This window comes from Lolium rigidum, chromosome 1 (assembly GCF_022539505.1).
Source record: "Lolium rigidum isolate FL_2022 chromosome 1, APGP_CSIRO_Lrig_0.1, whole genome shotgun sequence".
Lineage (NCBI taxonomy): Eukaryota > Viridiplantae > Streptophyta > Magnoliopsida > Poales > Poaceae > Lolium > Lolium rigidum.
The window spans coordinates 221,880,786-221,899,343 of NC_061508.1; the positions used below are offsets into that span (position 1 = coordinate 221,880,786).

General features: G+C 48.4%; 1 protein-coding gene and 1 pseudogene across 1 annotated transcript; both read right to left on the minus strand.

Annotated features, from left to right (window-relative positions):
- Positions 1 to 14,390: 14,390 nt before the first annotated feature.
- On the minus strand, positions 14,391 to 15,472 carry LOC124655196 (annotated as a pseudogene).
- A 758-nt stretch (positions 15,473 to 16,230) lies between these two features.
- LOC124655208 lies at positions 16,231 to 18,558 on the minus strand. Its single transcript, XM_047194144.1, has 5 exons — positions 18,427 to 18,558; positions 17,922 to 18,035; positions 17,296 to 17,372; positions 17,076 to 17,158; positions 16,231 to 16,292 (listed from the first exon to the last, which is right to left on the minus strand). Exons 1-5 carry the CDS (start codon positions 18,556 to 18,558, stop codon positions 16,231 to 16,233), a joined length of 468 nt encoding a protein of 155 aa, XP_047050100.1.

The following is an 18,558-nucleotide window of genomic DNA, read 5'->3' on the forward strand; positions in this document are numbered from 1 at the left end:
TGTGTTTGGTGCCACAAACTTGCACTCGTGTCATATATATGCACCTGCCATCACACTTTCATGAAGGTATAACTTTTGAGATTTTTTTTCCCGTGAAACGGTTCGCTGAACAGAATCCATCGAGGCGCGATAAGTCTGGGGATAACACGGGTAGACGCGGAAATCCTAACGTGGGCAATCATGACATGAGGTTAATTGGAGAGGACATACGAAGTCAAGACTACACACGATGTGTTTCGGCATGATGGCCATGTCGCCAACTAGAAGGCAATGCCGAGTCTTGCGTAAACCAAGGAGCCACGACTCTAGTTGATGCCTCGAGAAACCCTCGAGTTGAAATGCTAGACTCTAAGAGCTCCAATAAGGACCTAACAACACTCAAGGCTCAACGGATTAGGGTAGATTTGGAGGTCGTCGACGGTGAATTGGTGAACGGTGGGAGGGGAAGATTGTCTGATGTGACGGGAGGCCACATCGACAATGGGAGTCTTTTGATTGAGATTGTAGAGCGGGGTGGAAGGTTCCATAGGAGAGAGAAGGGTCTAAGATGGTAAGATATGCGGAAAGGGAAAGAGAGACACGAGAACGGGCACGTCAGTGGTGACTACGAGGGAGTACACGACATCAAAATATTATTATGAAGACCGATGAACATGAACTAATAGTCATCAACATCGCTACGCCATGGGTTCATCATTGTAAGAATAAATATCTATCAAACGAAAATGACATAACATAATAGATTTTATCTATTTTCACATAGAAAACAAATTTAATAACATGACATGCATAACTCATAAAAATATATACCATGTATGTGACCCCCTATCCCAAAGTTTGGGAGGGAAAATTGACTTTTCATCATCTACAATTCTTGAATACCATTAGTTGTCGTTTTCTCGACTATTGGTACTAACAATTCCTCATTTTGAGTTTGGAATACCGAGAATTCCCTTCTCTCGATTACTCCTTCATTTTCTTGATGCATCATATGGACGCCAAATACCTATATGATAAAAAATCGGTACAAATAAATAGAGGATCATCAAAAAAGGATGGGAGGGAGGGAGACATTAACGACGTTCGGGGAAGCGTGTCATCCATATTAGTTATGGCACCTTCTTTCGGTAGCCTTTACCCTCACACACGTGAAAATGCATGGAATTCATGATCACCATCCTACATGCATTCTAATTATCGCTACGCACATGTGACGACATTGCACCACTCGTTGGGATACCATTATTTCATGTACGGACAACGACAACCCTAGTTTCCCTCGTATCCTGGCTTCCGTAGTTCTCTTCCTCTGCTGGAAAGGCATTCATTCCTATATGTCCATGGGCATTGTAAGGGCATGTTTAATGGTTGATAAGGTTGTCTTATCTTAACCCTGCCACGTAATCTAGATATAACAATAAAACATGATGTACAATGAGTTATTTTTTAGTCTTATCTTTAGTAACGAGACATGCTAAATTTATGGTGAGAGAGATTGTGCTAAGAGATGATCTCTTAGCTAAGAGAAGGCAAAGTCTTTTTTCATCTATCTCTTTTCTCCACATCAGCATTTATCCTATGTGGCACTGCTAAGATATCACCATTGTACATGCCCTAAGCAGTTTGAAAGCCGGAACTTCACAAGAGCTTTCCAACACTGCTAGAACCCGCCATATCAGGAGCCATATGCAAAAGTTAGGGCACGCGGGTGACCAATTCAACTTTTGGCTGGAAAAATAAAGTTGGGCATGCATGGACCATGCAGAGAATACGTGGGATGTGGCCCATGCTTAAAACAGGCAGGATACCAACCGTGACGAAATACTGGATTCGAAGACTTAGGGTTTCGGATAGGGGGTGACACACCCCTGTGAGAAGATCAACGCCGTCCAAGCATAGAGGGATGTATAGGGTGGCGGCGGTTCAAACTGGGTGGGGCGGCGAGGCAACAACATCAATTCGGGTGGGGTGAGGAGCAAATATTTAGGATGGTGGAGGCATGCGGGTTGCATCACCGAAGAAGAGACGTTAGCGGGTCGGGAGCATTAAGGCCAATGAATGCGGGAGAGTCGCGGTGGTGGAGGTATGTATCTCACCACGTGATAAATCCTAGTGGAGGCGGGATGGTCATGGCAATGCAAAATAAGAGCCACCGAAACCCCGACCCCACTGGAAACCCTGGATCTTCCTCGGTTGGAGTGGCATTTCATGCCTACAATTGCATGTACACTATAAGTCTTTGCACACATGTAGACTCATATTGCATGCATCATTGTAATACCTAGATTTTTGTGAGCTTTCCAACACCTCCGGAATTGCCCCGATATGTGACGACATTACACGTGGGACGACATTATGTCCATGTTAGGATACCTATTAATTCATGCACGTCGGCTAGAAAAAAAAATAACAATGCATGCCTTTGCACATGCCATGATAGGTAATGTGTAAATTAGAGAAGGAGCCGACAATATATCATGCCAACTTGAAAGGAAAGGCGATGAAAAGTACGACCCGTGGAAACCTCAGCTTCACGACGCCACCAGTAACCCTGGCTTCCCTAGGTCTTCCTCGAACGGAGTGGAATTTGCATGCGTATCATTCCATATGCACTATAAGTCGTCGACACGTGTGTAGGCTCATACTCCATGCACTTTTGAAAGAAGAATCTTTCCGAGAGATGTCCAACTACACTGAAACCGACCATATCGGAGACCATATGCAAAGTTTGGGTACACGGATGACTGGTACAACAAAGTTTCAGAGACCATTCAGAAACCAAACTCGATGAAATATTGGTCTCAAAGAACTGACACGACTGGTACGACACCCCAAGAGCATCTCCAGTCGCGTCCCCCAAAGCAATTTGGGGCGCGCCGGACCAAAAAGCTGTTCCAGCCGCGTCCCCCAACCCCAATTTTATCCGGCGTGCCCCGATACGGTGTCCGGCGCCCCGAGCCTGTCCCCGTCCCACAGGGGACGCTCCGGGCACGCCGGACACAACGAAAAGCGAGGCGGGGAGTGGCGGGGCCGACACGTCAGCGACACAATAAATTTTAACCTAACCGTCGCCTACCTCGCGCCGGAAGTTATTCGCGCGCAGTGACACACGACGGCATCTTTGCCTTAATGGCGACAGAGGGGCAGGCAAGACGTCTCTCCGGTGCTGCGCAGCCTCCACGCGTCGTCGGCGTTCGCACACCACCGCTCGTTCCCGCGTGATCTTCCCGCCTCTTCCCGCGCTTTCTTCCCGCGCTTTCTTCCCGACGCCGGCGTCTATAAAAGGTCTCCCGGCTCACTGGTAGCCACCACAGCCGCCGACAACAAACACATACCTCGTCGCTCCACCGCCGTCTCCTCCTCCACCAGTGGCAATGGCGAACCGCCCAGGTGCTGGCCAGTTCCCTCCACCGCCGTCTCCTCCACTTCCACTCCCGGACTCGCAGTTTGGCATCGACGTCGCCGCCCGGGAAGAGCGGCGGCGGCGAGGGATGGAGAACTGGCGTGCACATCGTCGGCAGCAGCGGGAGGCACTCGAGCAGCAGGCCCGTCAGCAGTGTGAGGCGGTGCACGCGGCGGATGTAGCGGCGTTCGACGCCCTTGGACCCGCAACTAATGAGGCCGCGGCGGCGGCAGCGTGGCAAGAGGAGGCGGCGCGGACACCGTTGCGGCGTTCGACGCCTCGACGGCGAAGAGGCGCGGCGGCGCCGAACGGAGGAGATGAGCCGGCGGTGGGTTGATGAGCGCCACCGCCGGTGCGATGAGCGGGAGGCGCCGTACGCGTGAACGGCGGGAGTCGATCGAGCGCAAACAACGGTCGGCGGCGGAGGAGCGTCGGCGCGACGCGGCGCGGCGGCGGCGATCCGGGGAGGCGGGCGGACGAGTTGGCGGCGGAGGCCGACGCGTTGGTGGCGGCGATGATGGAGGCGCCAACGGATGTGGAGGAGGAGGAGGCCGAGGCGGAGGCAGAGGAGGAGGAGACCGAGGTGGAGGACGATGATGACGACGAGTTCGAGTGGTCCGACGACGACGAGCTGCACCCGGACGAGATGGCCGTTCAGCAACGCGCGCTCGTCGAGTCCTTCGAGTCGGAGAAAAAGCTCCAGGACTACGCCCGTGCCCGCGAAGAGGCGCAAATTCGTCGCGCCGTTGAGCTCTCCCTCCAGGCGGCGCAGCAGGGGAGGGCGGACGACGACGCGGCTCGCCGGAGCGGCGGCGTCCGGCCACCGCCCAACGCAAGGAGAGGCGGCGCGCGCAACGGGAGCTGCGGCGGAGGGAGGCGACGACGGGGCGGGGCCGTCGAACGCACCGCCGGGCGGTCAGTAGTCTAGGCTTAGATGAAATCTAGACGTTTTCATTTAAACTTTGTAATATATAATCAAATTTGAATGAAAACATTTATTTGTGCACCAATATTTATTTGGGAGAAGCAGTGCGGGAGCGACGTCCCTCAAACGCGGCACGAATAAAGACGTCCCCAAACGCTCAATCGCGGCGCGGTTTGGGGGACGCGACCGGAGATGCCTCCAAATTTTGGGCGGGAAAATGCAAACAGAGATTTGGGCAGGAAGCAGCCAGAGCGGGGACAAAGGGACGTAGGCCCCTGAACTTTGGGTTGGACAATGCTATATTTCTCTTTCCGGGTCCTATAATTAATTTCTTGTAATTTCCAAAACACCCAGTCTCGGTAAAACAACCCTACCTAACTTCTAGGTAGGGAGTTCGACTATGACCAATTTTATATCCATCGGTATCAAACAAAAAGTTGCATTCCAATTTTACCGGCTTTGGTCGTGCTATCAATTTTAAAATGGTCACATTTGGCTTGCAAAATTTACTAACTAGCAAGGTAGCCCACTAGTAGAAGTCATGTGATGTTAACATGATATGATGCTGACCTTGTTAGAAAACCAGCATCAGATCGATGGATATAGCTAGTTAGTACTTATGATCCGTTACGACCAACAGTATAAACGCCAAATTTAGTGATCTACTCACAACCATTAATTGCCACTTGACAAGTTACCGTCTTGTCATTGTAGTTAGAGTATATTAAAAAATTATTAATCTACATTTACATTTGTGATGAAATTATTCTGAAATGAGTTTCAAGCGATTAGTGTGTCTCGATAATTTTCTTAAAGCCGAAACTAGAAAACCCTAGAATAGTATACCACATCACTCGGCGATTATGACTTTGCTTGCCTTTGACCGATGACGTAGGCTTGCCATTCGGACCTATTTTCCCTGCCTTACCTCTGGCCTTCCATGGTTACATTGCACTAAACATGCAGATGGAAGAAGCACAGAGGAAGAAGTCGCTGACCCCACACAACCATATCTCGGAATCTACCACCGAGAAAAGCACCACAACTTTTGGACATGGCAAGCAAAGAGGTGACGCGACTGCGGCATTGTCGCCATCGGGCGCATCAACATTGGGAGTCGAAAGTGGGGCAATTACATCCACAATGCCGATAGCTTACTATATATGGGTTGTCGTGATATTCTGATCGACCACTGTCATGATCCTCCGCCTCACCCTCGGATCGTGGTGCCGATGATGTAGGGAGACTTTCTAGCTTGTCATCACCAACGAGGCCACCGGAATCCTGGAGGAGTTTTGCTGATTTGTTACTTGATTTTCTAGGTGGAGTCTCAAACTGTTCTTATATTTTAACAGTGTATTTCACCATGATATAATCCAATCACACTTATTGTTTTATATTCACATTAATATTTTTATTTTCCCATTGATTTTGATTTCAGGATACATATATCCCCATTAGTTATCTTTGTTTCTTCTCAAATTTAAGTCTACCTTACAACTACTCAATTTGGTACATACACCTTAATTTTTTGTTAGACTTATATATTTAGTTCCGAGTCTACTGCCACATGAGTCATGTCCTCCCGTCGCCGATACACCGCCACATTGCCGCATTAGAAAACCTCGTTGGAGGACGAAGTCGACGCCTCATCATCGAATTAGAAGACCTCATCGGTGGATGGAGATGACGAAGTAACTCAACATACACTACCCGCATCATCGCTGGATTAGAAAACCTCGTCAGGGGATGGAGATGCCGAAGTAACTCAACATACACTAGCCGCATCATCGCCGGATTAGAAAACCTCATCGGAGGACGGAGCTGATGAAGTAACTAATTGTACATTAGCAGCCTCATCGCCGAATTAGAAAACCTCGTTGGAGGGCGGAGCCGATGAAGTAACTCAACGTACGCTAGCCGCCTCATCGCCACCGCCTCAGCGGGTCCATCGCTGACCTCTCGATACCTATTGTGGATGGTGACGGTGAGTAGCTACAATCTCCATGCACTACCATATCACAGATGGTAATCTCAGTCGATGGAAATAATATAGGTGTACATTGAGGAGACAAAAATAGTTGACATATATACAAGTTTGTTTAGATCTTATTATTTACATCATCTTTAAGTTTTGCTTCCAAAATGTATTACTAATTTTTTTAGTGTAGTTGGCCGTGAATCAATTTCAGGCCTGGAATAAGTGAATGGTCAATTTTGCTAAGTGTTATTTGCTTCCATATCATACTAAAGTGTCTCTTGTTGTGAGTTTGCTTTTCACGGAGATTTTAGAATAAAACTACTACTACGATTTGTAGAGGAAAGGGTATAAGAAGCAAGGTTTTTTTCAGGGATTCCTTGCTGCGGGAAGGGACACAAACAAATTTTAGAATCCCGCGCGGCTGTACTTTCTATTCTGGATAGACCTGCGCGGTTGTACTTCTACTCTGAATAGACAGATCCAGCGGGAAACTTGTAACAATTCGGGATGAGCGGGAGATTTTGGGAAAAATTTGAGTTGCGAGCCAAATTTGGGACGGGAGCTTTGGCTCAAAAAGTAAAGATTGGAATTTGGAGACGAAACCCCAACCTACCACCCGTATCCTCTCCTTTCCCAAATTCCCAGCCAAGAAATCCCCTTTCTCCTCGTCGCCGCCTCCTTCCCGCCGGCCACCTCGCCGTCCCTCCCGCACCAGGACCTAGCCTCCCCGCCCCTCCTCCTACCACCACCTTCACTTCTCCCCCAGTCCCCGCGCCGCCCCTGCCTCCCCGCGCCCCCGGAGAATGGAGAGGCCCTTGTCCGGAGGGAGCTGCACCAGCCGTGGGCGGCCATGGCGATGCCAGGGCCCAAGCAGCAGCAGCCCTCCTCCATGGCATCCGCGTCGAGCTTGCCAACCTTGGTAAGCTCACAATCTCCTCCACTCTAGCTACGCCTACATACCTCGATTCCATCTTGCTGAAGTTCGTCCCCGTGCAGAAAAGGAGGAGGTGATGGCCGACCTACCTAGCTCATGCTAGTGTGTGGTCGCCGGCACGGCAAGACAGGCCACGCGCCGGAGCTGCTGCAGCTGGGCGTCTGCGGCTCGCCCGGATCGATCCCGACTACCACGACACTCACCAACCTGAAAGTCCTCTCCTTTTCCCCTACACAGTAGCTCCCCTCGATTTATCTATCTAGGCTCGACCTAGTTATTAGTAGTATTCATGTTCTTGCTGCTGGGGTTACGGGGACCTACTAATGTTCAACATCTATGCATTGGCAGATTGCTTGGATCATACCCAAGTGAGTGGCAGCGGAGCAAAAGCCACCATCTTCACCGCCCTACCTGGACCTCCTGCTCGTGGTGGCTGTCTGCTTGCTGCTCCAGGGCCTTCAAACGGAGCAAAACACACCCCTTTTTCCCCGACCTGCAGCTCCCGCCTTGTACCGCCCCCAACCTACTCATCCAGGACAGGCTGATCACCCTTGACAAGGACGAGGTGGCAGACCTGCTGCTGATGCTACTCTGCTCTGACAGCAGCCAGGGAGATGAACGCTGGTGAGCACCCCAGCCTCCCTTCATCTCAACCCTGTTCCACTCTCGCTTATGGAATTCTGCAGAATTTATTTACTGCGATAACCCTAGCTATTGCTTTGCAGGATGGTGGTACAATGCTGATGGTGAGGATGGGTGGCCGTGGTTTCAGGAGGCAGGTCTTGCTCTGCTTGGGGACGAGAATGGCTCCTGGTAAGGCGCCTTCCCTTCGCCACTGTTTAATATAAATTCGCAGTTGTTTTGGTTCATGCCGCCCCTTGTGCATCACAATAGACAATCACGTGCATATATATGTACAGTTTGCTAGCTGTTGTATGCTTGCTTAATGGACCATCTATGTACTGGTAAGCGAGTGACAACATCTTGTGAGCTTTCTCAAAATCTTTGTTTAGTGTTTGGTTTATTATGGTAAATAAATACAAGAAAATGGGACTGCTGCTTAACTGTATGATAAATTAACGCTACATCATCTATATCTATATCTAGTAAGAAAGAGCTCATGAGCTTGTCCAAGAATTTGATGTGCTATTTTGTGGTGACAAAATTTGTGCTATCTTGTAGCTCTCCAGGTGTGTAGCTTTTGAACATGTCAAAATGGGAATGTTCTATTCTAATCATTCTCTTTGTTTGTCATTGCAATAAGGTTCATCTCGCTGCCTTCTCTGAAAAATTTGTGATTTTTGTCTGCCATGCAATTGTTGCTGCAGAGAAAGGCTCGAGCTTGTTTGAACCTGACCATTCTTTGCTGGGTTGGAGTGTTTTGTTCCAGTAACCTGGGAAGTTTGAGCGCTTACATATATTTGATCTTTTCTGAAAAAATAGCGAGTGCTGCTTAGGTGTATGCTTAATTACGGTAGCTGATGATCTTCTTATAGATGGACATGGTATATTAAAATCTCATTTCATTTCAAATAAATAAATTGGCAACTATCCCTTTGGTGTATGCAAAATTAGGAGTGGGTGAATTCTGGATACTAATTCAAGGGTACCTTGTATGTTCTAGAACTGCTGCGCCGTAGGTGTATGCTGTACATATTATACTGCAATATAAAGTGGATTCTACAACTGTCATATTCATATGCTGATGCTCTTATTTTAAGTAGCTGAGACATGGGATGATTGTATTTAAGTTTTGCTGGCATATGTTGCAATTATAGGGCATATGAGTATTCAAGCACATTCTGATTGCTTTTCTTTCCCATGCATATTGCTGCATTGACGCAAATTTTCATGTGCAAGGAGCTTCGCTACCCAGTCTGCGCCGCCGACCGGTGCAAGGATAAAGTGTCTGTGGAGCTGGGCCAAGGGAGTAGCGCTACTGGTTCAGGGATGCAGCTAGTTGACTATTGAGTTTGACCTACTTGGGACAAGCCGTGCGAGTTGGGCATCGCCGGGGGCCAGCGGCGCTGTTTTGCACATGTCGTGGTAAGAGTGGAACAATGCTCTCACTAGATTACACTGCCTTGCATGTGCTGGGATACATGCTCTGTTGAATGGTGCAATTTTTGGCATTATGGTATCTCGCGAGATAATAGCTCTTCATTATTGGTTAGCATGGTTCATTTTCTAGTTTACGAATATGTGGCGCTTCAACTTTTAGGAATTTGTGCTGCTTTTCTGGCACTGGAATGTGTTGTTGATCGTGCAGTTGAGTCACCTGGTTTTGATGGTACGGCGAGGCCTACTTTCTGGTTTGCATTTCCTATAAATTTTCGGTGCTACAGCCATCTATCATTTATGCTATTTTATTTCAGAACTGGTGTACCTTAACACTCATGTTCATATGCCGATGCTCTTATTTTACGTTGCAGAGACATAAGATGATTGTATCTAAGTTTTGCTGGCATATGTTGCAATTACAGGGCGTATCAGTATTTAAGTACATTCTGGTTGCTTATCTTTCCCATGCATATTTCTGCATTGATGCAATTTTTCATGTTCAGTGAGCTTCACTACCCAGTCCGCGCCGCTGACTGGAGCAAGGATGTGCTATTTGTGGAGCTGGGTCAAGGGAGAAACGCTGCTGGTTCAGGGATGCAGCTGGTTGACTATTGAGTGGAACCTACCTGGGACAAGCAGAGCGAGTTTGGCATCATCGGGGACCAGCGATGCTGTTTCGCTCGTGTCGTGGCAAGAATGGAACGTCGCCCTCACTGGATTACACTGCCTTGCATGTACTGGGATACAGGTTTTATTGAATGGTGCATTTTTTGGCGATTGTTTGCGATATGGTTATCTCACAACATAAGCTCTTATTTATTGGTGGGATATATTCATTCTCTAGTTTACGAATATGTGGTGCTTCAACTTTTAGGAATTCATGGTGTTTTTCTGGTACTAGAATGTGCTATATGTCGTGTAGTTGAATCACCTAGTTTTCCATGATACAGCGAGGCATGTTTTCTGGTTTGCATTTCTTATAATTTTTCTTTGCTAGTCATATATCATCTATGCTAGTTAGTTCAGAACTGAAACTTATTTGATGCACATGTTGTCTTTTAACTGGAGTTCAATTATAAATGTTATGTCCTTTGTTGCCATGTTCAAGATTGATTATGTGAACTATGATATGATGTGCATCTACTTTGGCTTGACATTCATAGTGCACTCTCACTGTTTTGTTTCTTGAATTGTGGTCACCAGGTCATGGTAATTTGTTGAAGGAACCAGGAAGAGGACATCTGGGTTAGCAGAGAAGCTTTCACACCTGTTGCAGCAGCAGCAACCTGGGCATCATTGTCATGAAGCTGGAAGAAGACCCATCTGTATGCATGTCGCAGCCTTGGTTGCGCTTGCCAGCTGAGATCTCAGATCCGAGAGAATTTTTTTGTAATTCATGTTGTGCTGTAATGGTTAACCATCAGTGAATGTGCCAGAACTGGAACTTATTTTGATGCCATGCGTGGATCTGTTGGCTTTGCCTTTGATGTGCTGGTTACGCTGGTTCATTTTGACTCTTAAAATGCTTAAATATGCTGGCCTGTGCAAATTTGTTTCTCAATGTTTAGCTGTCTGTCGTGGATCTACTAGAAACATGGGAGGTCATGCTATTTTTTTCTCATGCTCTTGCTGATTAGTTGGCTTGCAATGTCTTATCTACCTTTTGTATTTTCTTAGTAGAGACAATTCTCAGATTTTCCAGTAAGAACATATCGTGGTGAAACTGAATTGGCAAAGCGATCAAAGCTTGCTTTATCTTTTGATCTGGCGAGAACCATGTCCTGATGTTTGTCATCATGCCAAGCTTTTTTGTTGAATGAAAATCTTACAACCGTACCTGTTTTTCTTTCATATCATTCATGATCCGGTGAAAATCCCTGTTTTTCTAGCTATCTAGATTGGGACGTGAGCCAGCATCTGGTTCATAGAATAATTTGCCATGTTTTCCTACAAAAATGGATTGTACAGTTTACCTCAAAAAAAATGGATTGTACAGTTCCCCAACTTGGCAGCCTCTTCTGTTAGCCGCAGCGTGCCTGCAGGACTGAAGAATTCAGAAAATGTTGGCAACTCATCTGAATGCGGCCGCGCTTGGGGACACATGAGATAGAAAAAAAAAAGGAGAAAGTCCAGGAAATGTAATGGTGCCACTAGACAGACATAGAGAGGACAACTGCATCTCCATGGGTGGTGACTTTCATCGTTGTGGTAACGAAATGAACCCACTAGACTTCGCCCAAGAGAGAGAAGACCTACGCGCGAGAGAGAGGAGAGTCACCCTGACATATCTAGTGCTGCCATGGCTACGGCCGGCACGAACGCCCTTGTGCTGCAACCTGCTTGAGAGAGAAGAGATGTCTGAGAGAGAGAGTATGAGAGTCGGTTCCGCCTCCACCCCACCCCACCCCACCCCAAAGTCCAAAGTCACAAGTCGTATGTTTTTGTGTCACGGGGCAACGTGAAGTTGCGAACTGGTGGTTTTTCTCTCATGATTATTGGGCCAAAGCATTTTGGACCTGGAGGACCTTCCTCCTCGATCATTTCTGACAAGTACACTCTATCCAGACGGTGCCTCGCATCCCGTTCCGGTAGGTATCTCTCTCCCAAGCGTTCCCCCAACGGGTTCCGGTATGCTGCCGGTCTTGCGAATCGGCTTCATCGTAACGTTACGGTGCCGCGGCCCTTGCCTCGCCGGTACCTTGGTGGAGGCATCTCTTCCTCATCTTCATCATACGCTGCCCTTGCAGCCGGATAGTTTTGCCCGGTTTCGTGTCTACCGGCATGATTGTTTCCGGCATAGCCTTCCTTGGCGTAGCCTCGTTCGCCCCTTGGCTTTTTCTACCGGCATCGTGTTGCCCGGCTTTTTGTTTACCGGCAAGGACCGGATCATACACGATCATCCGCCGTGCGTTCACTTCTTTTTCTTTTCTTCTGTCCGGATGGGGGGACGAGGCCTCGCCCATGGGACTTGCTTCCGGCATTCTTTGTTGAACGCGCGGATTTCGAGGCTATAGCCTTGTTCGAGCTTAGCCACGCTGCTCGGCGTTCTGTCTGCTCTACGATATCTAGCAGCTCTCCGACACGCTCTTGTTGCTTTGCCGAGCCTCTCCGGTAAGCGAGTCACACGGATCTACAGCAGCCTTAGCAGCTTTTATGGTTTTATCCGGATCTGCTATACTTAGGTTTCTCTACAATACTAACAGATGCAGAGGTACTCTTGCCGGTAAGAACTTCCTTACGCAAATCCCGATCTAGATTGCGAGCCTTAAGCCGGTTTTCCGGCATCCTAGCGGCATGAGCGCTAACAGAAGCAAAGCCATGGGCAGCGTTATACTCACGTACGGTTAGGTTCAGCTCGCGCGCTGCGCCTTGACGACGTCTTTGCCGCTCTCGAGTATCCTTAGGCGCTGCGCCTCCAGCTCCGCCTGAGCCGCTGCCGGGTCGATGTTCTGCGCGATGGGGGTCGCCAGCGCGTTCATCGCCGTTTGGAGAGGCGTTGCCGGTGGTGCGGAAGATGCTCCCGCCGCGCCTGCGCCGCGCTCCAGCGGTGGCTTAGCCGCACGGGTCGAAACCGCGCGACCGGCACCTTCGGCCGCAACCTCCTTTCCTGCACCAGCCACACCGGTCATCATTACCTCGACGCTGCCGGCGGCGCGACCAGCACAGAGCCATCTTGGCGGGTCCGGTGCCACCAGCACCGGCGAGAGGCGCTGGCGCACGGGGACGGTGCCGAAGTAGATGCGGTGGCCGCCGAACTCGATGATGCGGCCGTTCTTGGGGAAGATGCCGCCGTTGGCGAAGCAGCCCGCGTTGTCGTTGATGAAATCGATGGAGTAGAAGCTCGCACAAGCGCGAGACACCGTCCGTTCGCCGGCGAACTCGAGGAGGCCCGCCCGAATGTGTACTCCGAGCATGCGCCACTTCATGCCCCACGGTGGGCGCCAACCGTCGTCGTGGTGAACGAGCGGATGCCATAGGATGGCTTAAGTTGGGGCCGAATGGACGTATGAGGATTCGGGGGAGGGTTTGCGATTAGATGGGAAGAACTTCCGGATGCTTTCCTCAAGAACACAACCAAAGGCCGGTATGCAAGAAGAGAGACAAGAGGAAGAACTCTTTACTAGATCGCTAACTTCATTGATCTCAACATGGTTACAAGCTGTTGTACACTGATTTCTCTGTGGTCTCGCGCCTGTAGGAGGCAGTACCCCCTCTCCTTATATAGGGGAGAGGGTGGCTTACACTGGAAGAAACCCTAATGGCATCTTTGACTAGACAAACTACTTTACAAAGCTACTTTAATCATAGATGACACCGGAGTCCTCTTTAATCAGGGGCGCTGACGTCCTCCGGCTTCTTTGACCGTCACCCTTCTCTTTATCGTCAGCCCTTCGTCTAAAGTTACTTTGCTTAGCTCATCTTTGTCTTCTAGCTCCGGAGAGAATCTTTGACCAGTCCTGCCGACAGGCTCTCCCTTCCGGTATCTTCTTTACCGGGTTCCGGTATACCCCTATTGGGGATACCGGCTTAGCTCCACTTAGCTAAACTCTTATCCTTAGGTTCCGGTACGAACATTAAACCGGTATCTTGATGGCATACGCCATCCGGTTTGGCATGCCTTTGGCATACCGGGGGTTATCCCCCCAACAAGAAGTCTCAGGCCTCGACATATTGCAAGGACTGTTCTCTCAATGAGCTAGAGCAGTCCTAGTATCCTTTTGAAAATCCTTTCAGAATGATACAAGTTCTATAGGAATTTGCCCAGAAACTGGTTGTGTTGTCACGTGGCATCAACGACCAAACTAACATCTATCGAAATATTAAAAATAACAATTTCTGACTTAAGGGAGAAGAGAACTATAGGCTTGCCTACGTACTGCGATCATAAAGAACTGTTCCTACTTGCACCGATATAACACGACAAGTGGAACATAATTGTAGCAACATACAACACATAGAGGAGAATTTTTATTCAGTTGGTTCTTGTTGCTTCAAATAAATAGACAATGTTACTAGAAAGAGCAAGCTAAACAGGAACATAAGAACAACATACGACCGGGGTACAATTCATCGCGTCGTCATGTGCCTAACATAGTCTAGTTTTCTTGCGAGAGCCAGGGTCCATGATGGCCGGCTTTTCATGTGCTATCTTGAACCGATCGCGTGCTTCGGCCAAGAGATTCGGAAAGCTCTGCATCAAACGGAGGTACTCACCAGATGTCGCAACCACCTTGAAATTGTCACCGTCAGCGAGGAAACTGAAGCACCTAGCCTTGAGATTGGAGCAGGCGTGCTGCTCCGCCAGCTCCAACATTGAAACCACACTGTCAACCGTGATACCATCAGCACATAGCTTGTCCTCACAGATCTTCTTTAGCCTCTCCACCGCGTACCTGTCAGCAGCTACAAGCAGATGCTGGTATTCTGCGACAGCGGAAGGAACAACTATCTTGCCAGCGTCGGGTAGTGAACCATGGTATATGTAATGGAGCATAGATCTGAAGGTGGAGGCCTCCATATCTTGGATGGTGATGCTAGATGCCATGTTGCTTTCAGCCATGGGGCCGTACAGCTCCGCTCTAAAGACTGCTGAGGCTGTCGCGAGCACCACGCGATGTGCACCGAGGCTCTCCCTCCAACGTCGAAGGAAACGTCAGTGAGTTCTTGTTTACCCCACAGCACGGCCAGATTATGAGCCAAATGTGGGAGCTCATTCTCCGCTGATGAAGATGGAGGTGCCCACGGAGGGATCGCTGGATCTGAATGGTGCTCAATGTTCACAGAGCAGAGCACCACGAAGTGGTTGTCCACAACACAGTTGGACTTGAGATCTTCTCTCGGTGCGCACAAGAAGAGCACACCATCGACGTGAAACCCAGTCCCGATGGAAGGTGCCGGTGTGCCGGTCTTGTCGAGGAAAACCATGTGTGTGGACACCTTGGTATCGGCTTTCAGAACGGGGCCAGTCGGGATGATACCGAACATGTCGCTGTATCTCGTGCATGCAGGCCAGTAAAACGTGTGGAATGAGCATCCAGCAACGACCGTGCTCGACGCTAGTACTTCAGGGGTGGCATCCTCGGACGATGGGAGCCTTACCCGGAGACGGAAGATGTTGCTGTCTCTTGTAGGGACAATGTGGCAAGTGGATGACTCGCCGGCAGCCATGGTTGGGCCTCGATCGATTCGATCGACTTGGGGAAGTGGCAGAATCAACGAGGAAGCGGCGGCGCGCGAGCTGAACGGAGGCGTCGGCCGGCCGGAGGTGGAAGAGGCGGCGTGGGAGAAGGACTGGGAGTGGAGTGCGCCTAGCTAGGGCTTGGACTGAGGATGGTGAGGAGGGAGCATCAGCCTCCAGAAGTTTGGGCTAATCCTGGCCATCGAGTCGGCAAAAATTCAAACGCACAGCAAAAACATTCTTCGTGTGGAGACGTGAGGCTTTTGTATTCTATTCCGGGGATCAATCAATCAGTCCAAAGGCAGCAGCATGTGACTCGGTGGCTAATGCAGCAATCAGGGTGCGGGGTCGCACAGCAGAAGCAGCCGCGGATGGATCCGTCGCGGTCGCTTTCATGCATCCGCTGTTTGACTCGTGCCGAACAATAACAGCGGATTCCATCCCCTTCTCGCGGAATACTTTAACTAATCCAAATAAATCCCTTCCATTTTCTTTTCTTTTTTCTCGTCTCAATTGGTTCGATCGCAAACAGCGGGCTATCCGCTCCGAACTTTGCGCTCTTTTCTTTTTCTTCTCTCCCGCAAACAGATAGCCATGCTGCCCTCGCTCGCTATACAACGGAAAAAACAAAACAAAAAAAAAAATAGCGCCGCTTCCTCTCTCGCTCTCACTGACTTGGAGGCCTTCTTTTTCTCTCCCTTGCCGCATGGGCTGGGCTGGACTGGACTCGACTGGATTCCGTGCCTCCTCATGTTTTCTCCTCAGAGGCCGCCTCCCTGTACCCCAGCTTCGCTCCACCTCCTCCGACTACTGTCCATAGCAAACAGTAATAACCATATAAGAACAAATACTGCACACTAAGAAGCAAACGAAATCGAAAAACTGAGCACATAGTAGTGCATATACATCTACTGCATTATAAGCAGCAGCAAACAAAACCCATGAAATTGAGCACAAGTTGCCCAGCAAAGATGCTAAGTACTAGGACCAAACGAAATACTATAATGTTCAGTTATACAGCTAGCATTAAATGCAGCATCGGTTTACCAAGTACGTACTACTTTCTACATTCTACAAATGTTAAAACAGTGAGGTGCAGTTATTCTGCAACCCCTGCCTCAATGAGCTTTCGCAATTATTGAACATTGACACATGATCAAGTCCCAGAAGATAAGATTCCAGCAGCACAACTACAACACTAGTAACCAGGTTCATAGCAGCACACACAAGACACACCACCTATATCATTGAGGAAACAAATTAAACCGCTAGCAGCACCGCCGGCGACGGAGTTCGCAGCATTACCAGGGAGAGACGCCGGACCACGCCGGACAGACCAACACATGTCCAAACCATCATAATCAGCTGCGAACAACAAACCTTCTTGCTTGCTATATTACGTAGACCAAGTTCCCAAAGAGCACACGCACAAGCTTATGGAGATCAAGAACCGATCAGCTCCCCAAAGATTCCAACCAGCCAACATTATATATAGACACAAAAACCTCGTTTTAAATACAAACACCTCAAGCTCCGGCCAGGTTTAACATTCCAAACACAGCAAAACCACCATGGGAAGAAGCACAAGCTCACCTTTACCATGTACACCAACAAGAGGCCACTGCCTGCCTGCCTGCTTGCTTGTAAAGTTGCAAGTAATCACAGACCTCCAGCGCCTATAACATTACACGATCCAAAGTTACCTACCAAGTGAACAGAAAAATCAAATGGAGATAGACTAATGCTACCCAACTCCCAATGTCCAGGACCCCACCAGGTGTATAACACGACTAGCCCATGCCATTTAAGTTACCTGCAAAACACCTGCTTCATCGCTGCAACCATGGAGAAGCAACACTTCAACCTCACATACACATGCTCAAGGCGGCCCTGCAGCAATTTCCAAGTCAGCCAACAATTTCACAACCAGAATATCATCTTCCAATAAGCATTGATTCAGCAGTAACAACAGAATTCATCTTTATAATAACGCAGCATTAACTCTGTTGAATCACAATTAAAAAAAAGACACACTGTTTGGGAATACACCTGCATATAAAAAAGGATACATATCACCGGAACCGCAAAACATACATGCTGATTCTTCGGCAAAAGAAAACCAACCACACCTAGACATTGTTAGGTCGACATGCTCCAGACCAAAACAACGGCAGGCAACCATACAGTTCAAATCAAACTAAAACAGGAACTAGGAAATATAGGAAGCTCCCAGGTCCAGTGCCTCTATATTATGCACAAAATGGGCAAGCATTAGCACTGCAAATACAAAATCAAGCATGATACCGATATGCTAACACTCAACACCTTACACAGAATATCCAAACGTTCTACTACATGCATCACAATGCACAATACTGAATCACCAATAGCAGTAATCAGCTCCCAAAACCATAGGGTTGCCAAAGAGAAAATTTTGACCTTTGTTGCTGATGTCAAAGAACACCCGAACTTCGACGACAGAGTAGCCGTGGAAGGGCCTTCGCGACGAGACCAAGCATTCAGATCCACACGTGGAGGCAGGACACTACAAGACTGAAATTAGCATCACCGCACATGTTACATAAGAGGACTGGCAATTGCAGTAACCTAAACGGTGCATACATTAACAGCTAGAGCTGAATATATGCCCAATATCCATGAACAGCAAATGCTGGTATACCTACTTTTTTTCACTTAACTATTTCCATAAGTTTCAGCTAAGAAAATAAATAATTCGGATGAGAAGACAAATCAGAATAGCATTTTTTAGCTTTTTTTCCCCATTCACTAGCTTGCATATCTGAAACAGAACTGTGTAAACCGAGTTGTATTATCAATCTACAGGAGCACAGGGTATACATTTAGACCTTTACTAAAATCATGAGTAAGCAAACGGAAATCTAAGCGCCAAGCTCATCTCAGCATTGTTTTGCCCCAGCAGTACCATAAACGGCGGGAGGGGCGAGACGGGGCGTGTAATTGGGGTAGTGGTGGAAATATGGGAAAAAGAAATTGTGGAGGGAGGATTTTCCATTGACTCGCCAATACCGCTGGAATACCATCTTTTCAGCTCCAT

Coding starts and splice junctions, on each gene's coding strand:
- LOC124655208 (XM_047194144.1), bottom strand. CDS start 18,558: ATGGAGCTGAAAAGATGGTATTCCAGCGGTATTGGCGAGTCAATGGAA. Junction 18,036..18,426: donor CGCCCCTCCCGCCGTTTATG/GTACTGCTGGGG, acceptor TGCTAATTTCAG/TCTTGTAGTGTCCTGCCTCC. Junction 17,159..17,295: donor ATGAAGCAGGTGTTTTGCAG/GTAACTTAAATG, acceptor GTAATGTTATAG/GCGCTGGAGGTCTGTGATTA.